Source organism: Microcebus murinus, chromosome 27 (assembly GCF_040939455.1).
Source record: "Microcebus murinus isolate Inina chromosome 27, M.murinus_Inina_mat1.0, whole genome shotgun sequence".
Lineage (NCBI taxonomy): Eukaryota > Metazoa > Chordata > Mammalia > Primates > Cheirogaleidae > Microcebus > Microcebus murinus.
Window position 1 is genome coordinate 7289769 of NC_134130.1, and position 15731 is coordinate 7305499.

The 15731-nt window shown below is 58.4% G+C and overlaps 1 protein-coding gene across 9 annotated transcripts in view; it reads left to right on the forward strand.

The window, feature by feature from the left end:
* The first annotated feature begins 2799 nt into the window (after positions 1 to 2799).
* Positions 2800 to 15731, forward strand: part of TCF3 (transcription factor 3) — a 32618-nt gene continuing 19686 nt past the window's right edge. For 5 of the 9 annotated variants that reach the window (XM_075998222.1, XM_075998226.1, XM_075998224.1 and 2 more), the window contains exons 1-3: positions 2800 to 2950; positions 4737 to 4868; positions 8237 to 8309. In XM_075998222.1, coding sequence (XP_075854337.1) covers positions 4797 to 4868; positions 8237 to 8309 — 145 coding nt within the window. In that variant the 5' untranslated portion in view covers positions 2800 to 2950; positions 4737 to 4796. The remainder of the gene's footprint in view (positions 2951 to 4736; positions 4869 to 8236; positions 8310 to 15731) is intronic. The other 4 variants (XM_075998217.1, XM_075998218.1, XM_075998220.1 and 1 more) reach the window with 1 other exon arrangement.

Below are 15731 nucleotides of genomic sequence, written 5' to 3' on the forward strand. Positions count from 1 at the left end.
CAGGGCCCCGGCCAGAGACTCCTCCCTCCGCTGAGGGCGGACAGTGACCCCCCCAGCACCCCAGTCCTGGGAGACTCCCAGGCCCGTCTGTCCAGCAGGCCTGGAGAACCCCCCTCCCCTAAAGCAGGGAGGATGAATGAATGCGTGCATGAATGAATGAAGGAGCCCAGGGGAGCAAAGCCAGGGCTCTGTGGGCGGGTCATGGTGGGCTTGTCCATGCCGGACCCAACTACTGCAGGCCTGAGTGGAGCCAGAGCCCCCCACCAGAGCAGCCCCTCACCCCCAACGGTCGGCACCTCCCGAATGATGAAAGGAGGTTTGTGCCGGAGCAGGGCCTGACTCTCCCGATAAGGGCCCGGCCCGCCCTGCCCTCCCTCCAGCGGTGCGTCTGAAGCGGAGAAGGGGGGGCAGTTTGTTCACACCCCAGGAGAAGTCAAAGGTGCCTGTGTTAGGGACAAATGAAAACAGAAGTCAGGAGGTGGCCCCCAAGTCCCAAGTCCAAGTCCACTCTCCCTGGGGACAGCCGTGTCTGTCCCCACGTCTCCATGTTCCATGTCTCTCCCCTTCCACGGCCACTGGTGGGAATTTGTCCTTGGCCTTGGTTTTTCCACCAGAAATGGGACTATGGGGGTGGGGGGCGCACAAGGTAGGTGTGGCTAGAATGGAAGGAAAGGGCAGCAGGTGGCTGAGCCAAGCCACTAAGCCATGGCCTCCTGCCCGCCCAGGCCCCAGCAGACACCCCAAGGAGAACAAAGGCCACAGTCAGGCGGGCGGGGGTGGGCGGGCTGTGGGCTGCCCTCGAGGGGCCTCTGGCACCAGCCGCCCGGCTGCTTGTCCCTGTGCCAGGGCCCTGGAGGGAGCGCCCAGGCCTCGGGGCTGGGCAGAGGTGGCAGTTGAGTGGGGGAGCCCCCATGGGCTGCTCCGCCCGGTGACTCAGCCCCAACTCAGGCCTCCCCTGGGAAGACAATGGTGGCTTGTGGGTGCCAGGAGAACCTCCTGACAGGTGTGAGCCCCGGGGAGGAACTCTCTCAGCCTCAGTTTCCCTGGCTGTACAATGGGTTTAACCACTCAGGGGAAAGGCCCTCACAGTCAACACGGGGCTGGAAAGAGCTATATTGAGGCCCAACGGGGGTCTCCAATAGCTTATCTTGCTGTGGACGGCAGGCACTAAATTGGTCACCATCACCAGCGTGGCAATGCCGGGTGCAAAGCCTGGCATACCATCAGCGCTCAATAATTGAATGGTCGAGGAATGGCTGGTGTCTTCTCTTCCATGGGTGAAACTGAAGGTCCTGTCTAGAAACTCTGGCCCCAGCGTGGGTGGGGAGTGCGCCTGGCCTTCGAGAAACCCCAGAGCTGGGGCAGTGAGCACAGAACCAGCCACAGATGGCCTCAGACCGACGGGGTTGGTGCTGGTCTGAGGCGGGGAAGGGCTGGGCCGCAGGCGAGAGCTGTTGGCGCCTACTCTGTGCCCCTCACTTTGCTCTTCCATTCTTCTGATAGGGAAACTGAGGCCCAGAGAGTAGCAAGAATGTGCCCAGGGAGGTCATAGTGGGGTGGGGAAGGATGAAGGATTCCAACCCAGACCCTAAGACCCACCCACGGCCTCTCCCCAGACCTGCAGCTCATGGGGTGCTCTCTGGGCCACAAAGGGTCAGCCCAGTGATGGTGGTGGTGGGAACAGTGTTCCGGGCAGAAGGCAGAGGGCAAGGTGGGAATGGAAGGTCTCTAGGGCCCAGGGGAGGGTCAGTTTCTGAGGCCCCAGGAGGCCCTGGAAGATTGTCTTTTCGTTTATTATTACTTTCATTTTGACTCTGCAGTGTCTATGGTCCTCAAAAGCCACGGGGTAACTTTTGACCTAAATGTAGAAAGCCAGATCTGGCCCCAGGTCTGCCCCAACTCAGATCCAAATTTCATTTCACAGATGAGGAAACGAGGCTCCGGCAGGCAAAGGCACAGCTCGGGTTCCGTTGTGACCCCGATGCGGAGCGAGCCTCGGTTTCCCCGCCAGGAAAATGGGTCTATGGGGTCCCATGTGGGCCTGGGATGCCCGCTCACAACACTCAGCACCCGGGGCCAGCCCCAGAAACTCAGAGACGACCTAGGCAAAGAGGCCGTACAGGCGGCCACGCAAACCTAAGAATAAAACTCCCGACCCACCCCCACCGCTTCTCGCGGCCTCTCGCTTGGAGAGTCCCGCCTCCGCCACGGGAGTGGGAGGTGGGGCCGGGGAAAGGCGGGACCTCGTGGCGAATGGCCGGCGACCCCGCCAATCAGGCTTTGACGCCCTCCGGATTGGCCACTTGCGTCCGCCTTATCTTTCCATCTCACGGTCCTTTCCTCCACTTGCGTCATGAGAGGTGCGCTGCGTTCACATGTGCCTCCGCGCGGAAAGATAGTCCCTCCCGCGTCCCGGCGCCGTGGGCTGACGGCACCTTCCCGGGTGCCCCTGCTCCCAGGCTCCAGGCCCCGGGGGCGCACGGGTCCCCTCGCGGGCGCTCGCTGGGGCCGAGCGGCGCGGCCGGGGCGCGGGCGCGGCGGAGGGATCCGTGGCGCGGCGGGCGTGGCGCGACACGGGGCGTGGCGGGGGCGTGCCCTGCGCGGGGCGGGGCCTGCGCGGGCGCGGGCGGGGGGCGGAACATGTCTCCCGCCGCAGGAAGATGAGGCAGCGGCGGCGGCTGCGGGCGTAGCGGGCCGGAGCCGAGCCGGACCCGACGCGGGCGGCGGGCACCGCGGGCAACGCGCACGCCGCTGCCCCAGCGCCCCGGCCGGCCGCGCGCGCGCACGGGCCCCGCGGGGCGGAGCGGGGGAGGGGCCCGGGCCACGCGCCGCCGCCGCCGCCGCCCACGCGCGACCCTCGGGGGCCCGGGCGCGGCGCCCCTTTGTCCGGGGGGGCCCCCGCTTCATGCCGCCGCCCCCCGCGCGCCGCGCGCCCAGCCGCGCCGAGCAGGTAACCGCGCCGGGCCGGGCCGGGGGGCGGGGGGAGGGGGAGGGGCGCGCCCGGGACCCGCGCTTTGTGCAAAGTTGGCCGGGCGGGCAGGGGGCGCCGCGGGGGCGCGGGGGCCCGGCAGGCGGGGCCCCGGTCATTGTTCTCTAACTTTGCGCGGCGACGTGGAGGGGCCCGCGCGTCCCCCGGCTCGGCCGCGCACTCGGGACAAACTTTGCTGAGCCCGGGCGGGGACGCGGGGGGCGTCGCGGGGACCCCCCAGCCCGGCCGGGGGGCTCTCGGGGCGCCTCCTCCCCGGAGCTTCCCGGTGGGGCGCGGAGTGTGCGGGCAGCGGGGCAGGCGGGAGAGGCCTTTTGTCTGAGCGGGGACCGGACGGCCGCGCGGGCCGCGGGCGCGGGTGGGGGCGGCCGGGGGGAGGCCGGGGGGAACATCTGCTCCGCGTTAGTGCGGGACGGCGGCGCGCGCTTCAAAGGGCCCGGGCCGCGCCGCCTGCACCGGCCGGGGGAGTGGGGGGAGTGGGGGTGGGGGGGCTTTCCTGGCCGCCTCCCGCCCCTCCCCCCAGAAAGAGAGACGCGGCTCGCTTCCTCCACCCCCCCCCCCCCCCCCCCCCGCTCCGGGTGGTTTCAGACGTCGTCCAGGTCGCCTTTCGAGTCCCCAAAAGTCCTGTGACGCCCCACAAGTCTTTCAGCTCCCGTATAAAAGCCCGTGTTTGCCCTCCCCCCGCCCCACTCCACCCCAGTCTGTGTTAAAATCGGTTTCAACTACCCCACAAAAAAGTGCGGTTTCGTACTCCTCAAAAAAGTCAGTTTCACACGCCCTCCAAAAAAAGAAAGAAAACTTCGCGGGGGAGGGGGCGCGCCCGGGCGCTTGTTTCACACCCGTCCCCGGTGGGCAGACAAAGAGCGGGGCTTCCCTGCTGCCGAAGTTGGGGCTTCCGCGACCCCGGAACCCTCACCCAGCGCTCCCCAACCCCCACCTGCCTGCCTTTTTTGGGGCAAGACACCTTTCTCTGCCCCCTTTTTCCTGTGTGGGATGGTGCCTGACAGGTAGATCCCCCATCCTAGAACGGAGCTGGACCTTGCGGGGCACCCTGGTCTTGGGACTCCTTACCCCCAGGGGCCAGAGGCAAGGGATGTTTTCAAAGTTACTTAAAAATAATTCCCGGATACATCATGGCAATAAAACAACCTAGGGTAGTAGTTTTTTTTTTTCGTTTTCTGAATTGGTTTGAGTTTATTGGGGGTGGAGGGAAGCTTCATGGGTCTCTCTAAAGGGCACCCCCCCATTGAGTTGCAAACCCAGGAAGGGGCTTCGTGGCTGTCTGGCTGGTGGATTTCTCTCAGTTTGAATTTGGGGGTGACTTCAGTGTGCTGTGACAGCTGCTGGGTGGGTTACCAAATTTCCCTTGGGGCGGGGCTGTGCCACCCCTCCCCTTCCTGGGGTGGGGCTGGTAGGAAGCCTGGAAGTGGCTGGAAAGGGGATATGTGGAGCCAGGGGAGGTTCTGGTCACTCCGTGTCCAGTTTAAAACTTGCAGTTTGATTCCCTGGTGGCCACCAAGGGGCATCGAGGGAACTTGGATTCTCCCCACTTTTCAAACTCCCTGTGGGCTCTTGATGGGTTTGCACTGCCCCCAGCTCTGGAGTTCCAGCTTCCTCGTTCTCCCCTAGACCCTCAGGGCCAGCCAGGAGGCTTTTTAAAGGCTTCCCCACTCCCCTCTGTCCACGTAGGCCATGGTCGCTCAACTCTCTTCTCTCCCCTCCCTGTTCTGTCCCCATGTCCCCTGTGCAGGGCTGTTTCTAGGCCTGAGGTGCCCACCCCGGCCTCAGCACCCGCCGTTGCTGCCAGAGGATGAGCCAGCCGCAGAGGATGGCGCCCGTGGGCACAGACAAGGAACTCAGTGACCTCCTGGATTTCAGCATGGTAAGCCGGAACCCCGCTTCCCCCCAAGCCCGGCCCAGGCCTGTGTCCACCTGTTAGACACCCCCTTTGCCCGTGAACCCACGGGCAGGCTTTTAAATGGAAAGACTGGATCTGCTGAAAACACTCCCAACCAGGGAGCCTCGGTCTGTTTGGGTGGGAGGTCTTCTGGGAGGGGCTGAGGGAGGTGGGGTCCTCTCCGCTGGGCAGGCTGACGGCCCTGTGGCGATGTGTGCAGCATTGGGGTTTTGCCCAGCCACAGAATGGGGACAGCCCACCACTTTACAGATGGGGAAACTGAGGCCCAGAGAAAGGGAAGGACTGCCTGGGGCCTCTGGCTTCTCCATGGGGCGCTGGGATTTGGCCTCAAGTTCTCAGCCCTGGGGCCTCAGCTTGGCTTGGTGAGCAAACTGTGACTTTGACCTTCCGATCTATAAAATGGGGACAGTCAGGGGCCATTTGCTCCATCACAGAGGCAAAAAAGAGGGAGTGCTGAGTGGGCCCGTGTGCTGGGAATGGGGCTGCCCCATCCTGGCCCACACAGGGCTCCCCGGCTCATGTGGGCAGAGAACCGATAATAAATGCAACTCCTTGCTTAGTCACACGGGATGGCCGGTGTGGAGTGGTCACCTCGCCAGGAGCCTGGGTGTGGCTAAGCAGGAGGAGACCGTGTTAGGAGTCTCAGGAGTGGCATCCACGGATGGCCCCTGGCCAGGAGGAAGCACTGTCATTAGGGTCCTGGTTGTTGGGGAGATGACAGGCTCCATGGGGTACGTGTGTGCATCCATAGGTGTCCCAGGTGGTTTGATCCATGTCTGAATGGCTCCTTTTGCAGCTGGGCCGATGGAGGCGCAGAGGGGGCACTGGCTCCCAGAGGTCACACAGCTGAAGCTCAGTGAGGCTGAAAACCGGAGCCTCCTTGGGTGCTGTGAGCTGGTGGGCGTCTTGGAGACCTGGGGGCCTCAGTTTGCCCATCTGTGCAGTGGGGCCACACATTGTGGGTGTCGGGGACCAGTCAGTGTTTCTTTGAAAAACCCAGGAATCTCGGTTTCCTTCTTCGGGCTTGACTGTGGACAATGCCTTAAACCTGCCCCCCACCCCTGCTAAGCACCATTTTGGTTTGAAACAGGTTGGGGGAGGCACTTTCAGTCTGAATTGAACCCTCCCCTGGTACGAAGCCCAGGCCACTGAGGTCTGTCAAAAACAAAAGTCCCCAAACTGAAACATCAGCCACTCTGTGGAAAAACACAGCCTCCGGGACAGAGGGGCCACAGCTCCGGAAGGGCCACGCCGGTATTTTTAAGCTCCGTTTTATTTTTGCCTCCCCGGCTGAGTAACCAGAGGTGGTTTGGTTGTTTTTTTGTTAAACTGACAAGTCACAGACTATTGGGCCGGAACAGACCAGCTTTTGGCGGGTTGTGGGGGCCCAGGTTCAGCCCTGTAGGACTTAGAGCCCCAAGCCGCCAGGCAGAGGTCTCCCCCACCCCAGGTCAGAGCCATTAGCCCCGTTCACAGATGAGGAAACTGAGGCTGAGATGAGGGGAGGTGCGGCCCCTCCAGATGTCTTCCCCTGGGCTTTGCGCAGAGCCCCGTTTTCCTCTACCTGATGTTATGAGGGTGGCTTGCCTGGGCGGTCAGGGGTGCAGAGGCAGCCGCCACCACTGCCCAGGTCCCTCTGTGCCTTCATAGCTGCCCCTGTGCCACCTGCCCCAGAGACACTGAGTCAGTTTGTGTCTTTGAAACAACTCCTTTTGGGCTGAAACGAGCAAACACAGATCAATTACGCTGAGACCCTGGCAGGTGGTGACCAGTCTCCCTGGCCCCAAGGCTGTGCAGAAGGCCCACCACGTGGCCAGAGCCCCAAGTCCATTTCACAGATGAGAAAACTGAGGCTCCACGGGGTGCAGGTGCTGGTCTGGGCTGGTCACGAGGCCTGCAGAGCCCTCAGGACACGGCCCGGTGTCCCTTCATGGCAGGTGCCACGTCACCACAGCCCCTGGCATCCTAGAGGACAGTTGAACAGAAACAGAAGCAACCCCACGCCCCCCTTGCCATATGCTTGGCTGAGCCGTAGGCCTGGGGTCCATTTGGTCCTGGCCATGCCACCCTTCCCCCACAGCAGGCCTCAGTTTCCCAGTGGGAGAGCGGCCCTGTTCCCTTTCCCTGCAGGGAGGTTGGGCCAGTTCCCATGTGACACGGAGGATGCGGTCCTGGGTCAGAACCTACCTCCAGGCGGCACCACCCCTCCCTGTGAACCTGTGCTGTTCTCTTGGGCCAGATGAGAATGTGGACTCAGTTTCCCCTTCTGTAGAATGAGGGCGTGGGGAAGGGATCCCGCTCCCTGGCACGGCCCTAGACACCCTGCCTTCACCCCCCCAGCTGGCGGGGAGGTCTCGGGGACCCCTGGGGCGACTCTGTCTAGTGAGCCCCTGGCCCGGATTCCAGCCACTTGAATCACTTGGGCCCCAGACAGGATCTTTAAACCCAGCCCCTTGGGGCAGGGCAGGGACATGGTTTGTTTTTTCTGTGGCAAAAGGGTTTGTTGATGTTGGCTTTTTCCGGTTAATGCTGCTAAGCTGTTTAATCTTTAGGGACTTAGTGCCCTGGGTACGGGTGAGCCGGGAGGGAGGTGGCCCCACACCTTAGCGCCTGGGAGCACGGCTGAATCGCTGTGCTGTGCTGCGCAGCCTTCCCTGGCCCCTCCAGCTGCCTGCCAGGCCCAGAGCTGCTCGTGTCACCCCTGCCTCAACCTGCTGCCTCCTTGAGCCTTAGTTTCTCTTTCTGCTAGGCAGGCTGATGCCTAGGGCTCTGCAGGCCTCGTGACCACCCTCATAGGGTGTGGTAAGGACAGGACCCTTGGGGGAGACAGGTGGGGGACACTTGACCCCTGTTCCCAGCTTGGGGGACCTCCCCCACAGGGTCTGGTGTCAGCTCACACAGGCAGTGTTTAAAGTCGAAAAGTAGTAACACTGTGGTTTGTTGATTAAAAAAAAAAAAATTTAAATAAAATAATAAAAAAAATAAAGTTGAAAAGTAAAGGCAAGTTTGTATCGATTCTGGAGGGGATAAGTTGTATTGATTGCCCAGCAGAAAACACATCTCCGGAACAGCAGTCTTAAGTTCTGCTGGATACTGTTGCCCTTGGAGGAGCCACTGTCTGGCCTTTTCTCACCCTGGGGGTCGGGGCCCACGGTGTGCCCAGATTTGGGGCATGACAGGCCTTGGGGTCTTTGAGTATCCAGTGGGATGGGATGTGCCTGGGTGGAACTAGGCTGCTGGTCCCCAAGCGCTGTCCCCCGGTGTGGAGCCTGGGATTTCGGGGTTCAGTTTGCTACGTGTTCCCACTCACCTCCTCCCTCCTCTCCCTGCAGATGTTCCCGCTGCCTGTGGCCAACGGGAAGGGCCGGCCTACCTCTCTGGCCGGCACGCAGTTTGGAGGTTCAGGTAGGACCGCAGCTCCCGGCCATCGCGTGTGGGGTGTGTTGGAGGTGGAGCGTAGGGTGCAGGGGCTGTGGAGGGGACGGGGGTCTGCAGAGCAGATCAGGTGGGGGCAGTGACTCTGAGAGCCCCAGGTGCAGCCACTGTCCACGACCTGACAGGGCCTGGCGCATGGAGCCCAGCAGACAGAGTGCTGTCCTGTCGGGCCCTCCACCCCTCGTGTCTGGAGTCTGGGCCCTGGCCTCCGGGTGGGGGCTGGTGGGGGCTTGGCTCGAGTTCAGATGAGAGCTTGAGCCTCCGTGTCTCTAGTCTGTGCATAAGGGGGAAACTGAGGCTCAGAGGAGGTGTGACATGGAGCCCCAGATCCCACCCACCTTGTAAGGCCTGGGTGAGGTCCAGCTGCCCCGTCCCTTTTCACTCAGTTATGTATTAGACACTTACTGTATACAAGGCCCAGCACTAGGGTGACCAACCATCCTGGCATGCCCAGGATTGACTCGGCCCAGGGGGCTCCATGGCATCTGGGACTTCGAGCACTAAAACCAAAGACTTCCCAGGCTGACCTGGACAAGTTGTGACAAGTCGTCACCTTGACCCATGCGGTGGGTGAGGGGTGTTGGGGGTTGGGAGCCAGCAGGGAGGAGGGCTGAGAATTGAATGGAGGTACAGCCGGGTGCAGTTGGCTCTTGCCTGTGATCCCAGCACTCTGGGAAGCTGAGGCAGGAGGAATCGCTTGAGGCAAGGAGTTTCAGACCAGCCTGATCAACACAACGAGACCCTGTTTCTATACAAAATTTAAAAAATTAGCCAAGTGTGGTGGCACGTGCCTGTAGTCCCAGCTACTTGGGAGGCTGAGGTGGGAGGATCACTTGAGCCCAGGAGTTGGAGGCTGCAGTGAGCTGTGATTGCGCACCGCACTCCAGCCTGGGCAGCAGAGTGAGACCCTGTCTGAAATACATGGCACGTGGACAGGGCTGGGAGGAGCACGTGGCAGGGCCAGGCTGCAGCCCGGGGAGGGGAGGTCTCCGGGCAGCGGGTGTTCGAGCAGAGACTTGAGGGCGTGAGGAAGGGAGCCGTGAGGGTGTGGGGCGAAGAGCGTGCCAGGCAGCAGGCTCAGCCTGTGCAGAGCCCCTGAGGCCAGGCGGTGCCTGGCTCTTGGAATCAGTGAGGAGGCTGGTGTGGTCAGAGGGCTGGGAGGTAAGGACAGGGAGGGGATGGGGTGGGTTGCTGCGGTCCTCGTGGGCCACCGAGGGGTCCCTGTCTATGTTCCGGAGGCAGCAGGGAACCATGGAGGGTTATGGCAGACAGTGGTCTGTCGTATGATCCAGGAATCCCACCCCGGCTGTGCACAGGAGCCCCTGAGGGAGGCCGGGGCAGGCACATCCTCAGGGCTGTTTTAGGGTCTCCAGTGCCTCTGACTGTCGCTCTGTGTTTCTTGGGACTGGGGCCTCTTAGGCTGTGTCCCTCCCCGACTCTGGGATTGGGGCAGACAGTTCGTCTTGCAGTTGTCTCCGAAACCCACTGGGGGTGCCCTGTGGACTCCACCTGGGGGAGGAGGGGTTTCAGGGGGTGGCCAGGGTGTTTCATGTTGGCACCCCCACCCCCAAAGGGAGGGACATCATGTTGCTGCCCCGCCGGCCTTCCCCTCAGCCTGAGGAAGTGGCCGCAGGGTGGCTGGAGTGCTCCCGGAGGCCTGGAAATCCCCATGGCCGCCTGCCATCCCCCCGGAAGCAGCCCCTAGGAACTGGAGGTGCTGACACTTCCCTGCCTCGGCAGAGGGTCGGGCCCGAAGGCTTCCAGGAGGAGGTGGTGCTGACACAGCGGCAGTCCCCCATCGTCCCCCCAGACCTCTGCCACAAGCTTAAAGCAGTGCCTGGTGGGGAGGTTGGGGTGGGAGGAGGGTGTCTTTACTTATCCACTGTCCTCCCTCCCTCTTCCTCCCCTCCCGCGGACCCCGAGCAGCTGGAGCTGTGGCGGTGGTCTTGGCTCCAAGAATGTTCCCTCCTGGCTGGCCCTGGCAGGAGCCCTTTAAACATTTGCGGATGGATGTTCCGGTACCCCTAAATGCATCAGGCTGAGTTTTTGGGGGGCTTGTGAGGCCCATCATGCAGTATTTACTGCCTTTGAGGGATGTGGTGTGGTTGGTCTGGCCTGGGACACCCCATCCCCTGGTTCAGTTCCCGCAGCTAACACCAGTCTGAGCCTGGGGGTGGCACACAACGGAGAGCCCTAAGGTTTGAGCTTAGACACCGCCCTGGCCCCCTGGCTTCCTGGTCTTGCTCCAGGCCCCAGGACAAACCATGTCACCCTGTGAGCCTCAGTTTCCTTATCTGCACAATGGGCGTCTGCCCTGTTCTCAGAGGACTCTGGAGTCACCGGGTGTGAGAGGGCTCTGTAAGCTGTGGGGTGTTTGGGCACGTCTTGGCGGAGTCTTCTCGGCCTTGCCTGGACCCCGTGCTGAAGGGGACCCCAGTCCTGCAGTCACCGCAAGCTCTCGGAGGACCCTGGTAGTCCATCAGCAGGGTGGGGCAACCCCGGGGCTGTCGGACCCCTTCGAGGCCCCAGAGGGGCACAGCCTTCTTCTAGACGGGCCCGGTCGGCTTGGGGGATACTGCCATCTGCCAGGGCGTCCCAAATGCTAGTGGGTTCCTCCAGCCAACTTTATCTGCCTGACCCATCCTGGTGTGGCCCAGCCTCACACCTGTTTAAGCGCTCCTTTAGATCAGCTCACTTCTCTTAAACTCATGTTGAAAGGAAACTTTGTAACAGAGCCATCGACATGTAATCAGAGAGGCCAGGCTGCACCATCGCTGTCCACAGCGCTGCCTGGGGAAGTGTCCAGCTGCCTGGTCTGTGTTTTGTTAAAAGACACTGGTGTTAAAAGAGGCATTAGAGGCTGGGCTCACGCTTGTAATCCTAACACTCTGGGAGGCTGAGGCGGGCGGATCGCTCAAGGTCAGGAGTTTGAAACCAGCCTGAGCAAGAGCGAGACTCCATCTCTACTAAAAATAGAAAGAAATTAATTAGACAACTAAAAATATATAGAAAAAATTAGCCAGGCATGGTGGTGCCTGCCTGTAGTCCCAGCTACTCAGGAGGCTGAGGCAGAAGGATTGCTTGAGCCCAGGAGTTTGAGGTTGCTGTGAGCTAGGCTGATGCCACGGCACTCTAGTCCAGGCAACAGAGTGAGACTCTGACTCAAAAAGCAAAAAAGAGAGAGAGGCATTAGAGACAAACTAATGGGAGACCAGGAGTCTTTGCTTATCTAGATTGGAAGACATTTAAAACAGGAATAGTTTTTCTACTGCTCCTTCACCCCCATTTTTGGAAAACCTCAGGCCCAGATCTCTAAGGAACAGCCATAGTAGAATAGACAGCAATCAGCAATAACGGAAACACTGCATTTGTGAGGTGCAGCCAAAGCTGTGCTTGGGGGAAGAATCGTAGTCTTCAACATTCTTAGTATTAGAGCAGGTAGAGTAAAAAGAAACGGATTAAGTATTTAAGTTGAAGACTTACCCAACAACACAATAAACTCAAGGAAACATTTTTAGGTGGTTTGGACTGTCTCTTAGTATTTCCTAAGTTGCCAGTTATCCATGAATTTTTTCCCTCATCTTTTTGTCTGCCTGTCACCACCTTAGTACTACTCGGTTTTAGTTGCAGGAGCTCTGTGGTGTTTTTATAGTCCTACTTCGCTTGTTCATTTCATATGTTTTCTTCCCCAGGTTTTCAGACATGTTGATATTTCTTCATGATCTTTTGAATAATTACATTTGCATACCCCACCCCCCAAAACTTGGGATTTTGACATTATGTTTAAATTCATAGATACATTAGTCTCTACAGTTTTCGTATCGTAAGAACCTGGCATCCTGCTCCATTTATTTAAGTTTCGTTTTAGCCCTTAGTAGTTTTTATTTTTTTAATTAATTAATTAATTTATTTATTTATTTTTTTTTTTGAGACAGAGTCTCGCTTTGTTGCCCAGGCTAGAGTGAGTGCCGTGGCGTCAGCCTAGCTCACAGCAACCTCAAACTCCTGGGCTCGAGTGATCCTTCTGCCTCAGCCTCCCGGGTAGCTGGGACTACAGGCATGCGCCACCATGCCCGGCTAATTTTTTATATATATATCAGTTGGCCAATTAATTTCTTTCTATTTATAGTAGAGACGGGGTCTTGCTCTTGCTCAGGCTGGTTTCGAACTCCTGACCTTGAGCAATCCGCCCGCCTCGGCCTCCCAAGAGCTAGGATTACAGGCGTGAGCCACAGCGCCCGGCCTATTTTTTTTTTTTTTTGAGACAGAATCTCACTGTGTCACCCAAGTGGGGGTGCAGTGGTGTCGTCATAGCTCACTGTAGCCTCCAACTGCTGGGCTCAAGTGATCCTCCCACCTCAGCCTCCCGAGCAGCTGGGACCACAGATCTGAGCCACCGCGCTGAGCCAGTGATGTTTCTTGTTAATAGTTTCTCGTACTAGCGACCCCTTGAATTTGGGGCATCCTGTTTTAGCCGCTCAGCCAGCTCCGCCAGCGGCAGCGTTGACTCGCAATGCCTGTGTCCGGAGCGGCCGCCAGAGGCTGCCCTGTCTCGGGAACAGCCTCCAAGTGGGCACAGCAAGTGACTCCATCTGACGCTTTTCCTGGGGGCGTCCTTAATCCCTGCTCGTGGCGATCTGGTTTCCATGCCTCTTGTCCGTTTTAGCATTTTCTTAAAAAATCCTCTCAGCCACGTATTAAAACGCCCCAAGGTTCTGTTCTTTAAGAGCGTGTGGGGTCACCTCTCAGTTGTCTGTTTGCTCGTGAGGAGCTGCAGCCCGTCTCTGCTGACGTTTACTTGTGTTCCTTCCTCTTTGTTCCTGTCCTTGACTCAGCTGCCTGGGCTTTATCTACTTTATTGATTGTTCTTCCAAGGAATTTGCTTCATCGGTGGATCGATATTTATCAATTGACTGCTTTTCTCTTTTATCTTAATTTCTGCTTTTTTTTAGAGTTTCCCCCCTCCCCAAACTTTTGAATCGAGATCGTAATTTGTTTACTTTTGTTCTCTCTTGTTCAGTAGCCAGAGTGTTAAGGATTATAAATTTTCATCTTAGGGACCACATTAGTTGTATCCTATAACTGACAATAATATGTATTTTCATTGTATTAGGTACTGATAATTGTTAGGTATGTATGTTATATATGTTGCATATAATATATATTATATATAACATATATGTTATATATATTACATATATATTAGATATTGATATTTGCTTTTTGTTAATGGACAGGGTCTCTGTTGCCCAGGCTGGAGTGCCGTGGTGTCATCATAGCTCATAGCAGCCTCCAACTCCTGGGCTCAAGTAATCCTGCCTCAGCCTCCCGAGTAGCTGGGACTTTAGGTGCTACCACCACACCTGGCTAATTTTTATATTTTTAGTAGAGACGAGGTCTCACTGTTGCTCAAGCTGGTCTGGAACTCCTGGCCTCAAGTGATCCTCCTGCCTCAGCCTCCCAAAGAGCTGGGATTACAGGCGTGAGCCACCACGCCCAGCCTGATACTTAATTTTTTTAAAAAGATGATTTCTGAGTTCCAAATTGTGTGTGGAGTGTTTGTTTATTGATTTCTTGGCTTCCACTGTCAGAAATCAGATGCGTCTTCAACGGTGGCTGCTGTTTGGAAGCCACATCTGTCTTGCTTTGGCCCGTGGGTGGGCCACTTGCGCAGTGGGGTCCTTCCCGATTGCTTGGGGGATGGTTTGACGTGGGCCCCTGAGGCCTTTAGCTTGTAGCTGCTCCGTTTAGATGTTCAGTTTGTCGATGTGGAGGGCGACGAGCAGGGCTGTCCCCACTGGTCGTGTTTGCTGGTGTCTGCTTCTGCGTGTTCAGGTTCCGGGTTACCGGCACGTAGAGGCCGCAGGCAGCGGGATGCCTGTCGCAGCCTCCGCTTTTGTTCGTGTGGCTTGGCATGTCCGTGTGCACCTGCTTGTGGTCTGCCCGGGTCACTTGTTCCGGAACTGTCTGTTGCAGGCGCCGTGTGTGTCTTTAGATTTAAGTAAATTGAGTTCAGGTCTGTCTTACCTCCCAGCCTTGCCTCCATACTCTCATTTTCCATTTCCCATCTTCATGCCGTGATGGCTTCTGGCGCGTCTCCTCGAATCGTTCTTAGAAAGGTCGTGGCTCTACCAGCGATTGTTTTCCTAGTTGTCAATAACGGGCATAAACATTCCATGTCTTGCTCTTTCTGCTTCAGAAAGAGCATGCCCCTCTTTTGCAGGGACGGGGAGGAGCGAGCTGCTGTGTCTCTTCCGCCCTGGGGTTTGGTGTCAGTAAATCGCCACTTTTAAAAAACATTGTGTCTCTCCGTTTGTGGATTGTATATTACTTGTATCTTGCTGGGAAACATTTGTATCCTTACGATGATGACTCTGCTGCGTACTGTGAGGCCCAGGACAAACAACTTCTCTTTAAGCCTCAGTTTCCTCATCTGTAAAATGGGGATAATTGTGGCCATGGCAAGGATGTGATGATGTAGAACACGCAACGTGCTCAGAATGGCGTGGTCCTTCCGTAGACCCTGCGTGCTCTGTGATTTCCTCGAGGACATGTGGTCGCTGCCTTCATAGTCTTCTGTGTCCTGGGACAAATCGTTTAGTCCCCAGACCTCGCCCACCCTTCCTGTCGTGTGTGTTTGCCTCGCATGTCTGTTGCCTGCAGAGAGGTCACAGGTTTTGGGGGCAACCTTGGGTGCTGCCTGGGTATCCTTAGACACCTACAGGGGCAGCTGGGGGTGTCTCTGTTGTCACCGTGGTCACTGATGTGAGATTTGCAGCAGAAGGGGGAGCCCGTTTTTCTGTGAATTATTATTTGCGTGTTTGTTGGACCCTCGCTCTCAGGGCCGGCTCTGATCACCGGGAAAGCGCCCGGGGCTTGGGGCTGCCCCTCTGGGGTCAAGGGAGAGGTTGGGTTCAGAGGAGCCCCCGGTTTCTGCTGGAGGAGGAGGCTGCCGTGTGGCCCGCACAGCCTCACGGGTGCTCCGCCCAAAGTACGTCCCGCCACTTCCAGGCCTCCACTCACTTTCTCTGCTCACCACGGGTGGGCTGCGGGCCCCCGCTCTCCTGCAGCCCAGATGCCAGGGGCGGATATAGGAGGGTTTCCCAGGATGCCCCCAGCCCCCACAAGGAAGGGCTCTGAGCTACTCGGGCGACACTTTCCTCCCCACATCCGATCCTCTGCAGGACGCTGGGAGCGTCTTAGCCGGACCCTGCGGCCGCTGCCTGCCCTGGGAGTCTCAGGTTCCAGATTCTGCAGACCGGAAAAGCAACAGAAAGATGAAAGGGGCAGAAGTTAGTGAGTCTGGGCGGAGGGCACGTTCTTCCTCCCTGCAGCCCTTCCCTCCGTTTGGGCTTCTATAAAAATTGAAATCTGCCCGTCCCCCAAACCAGC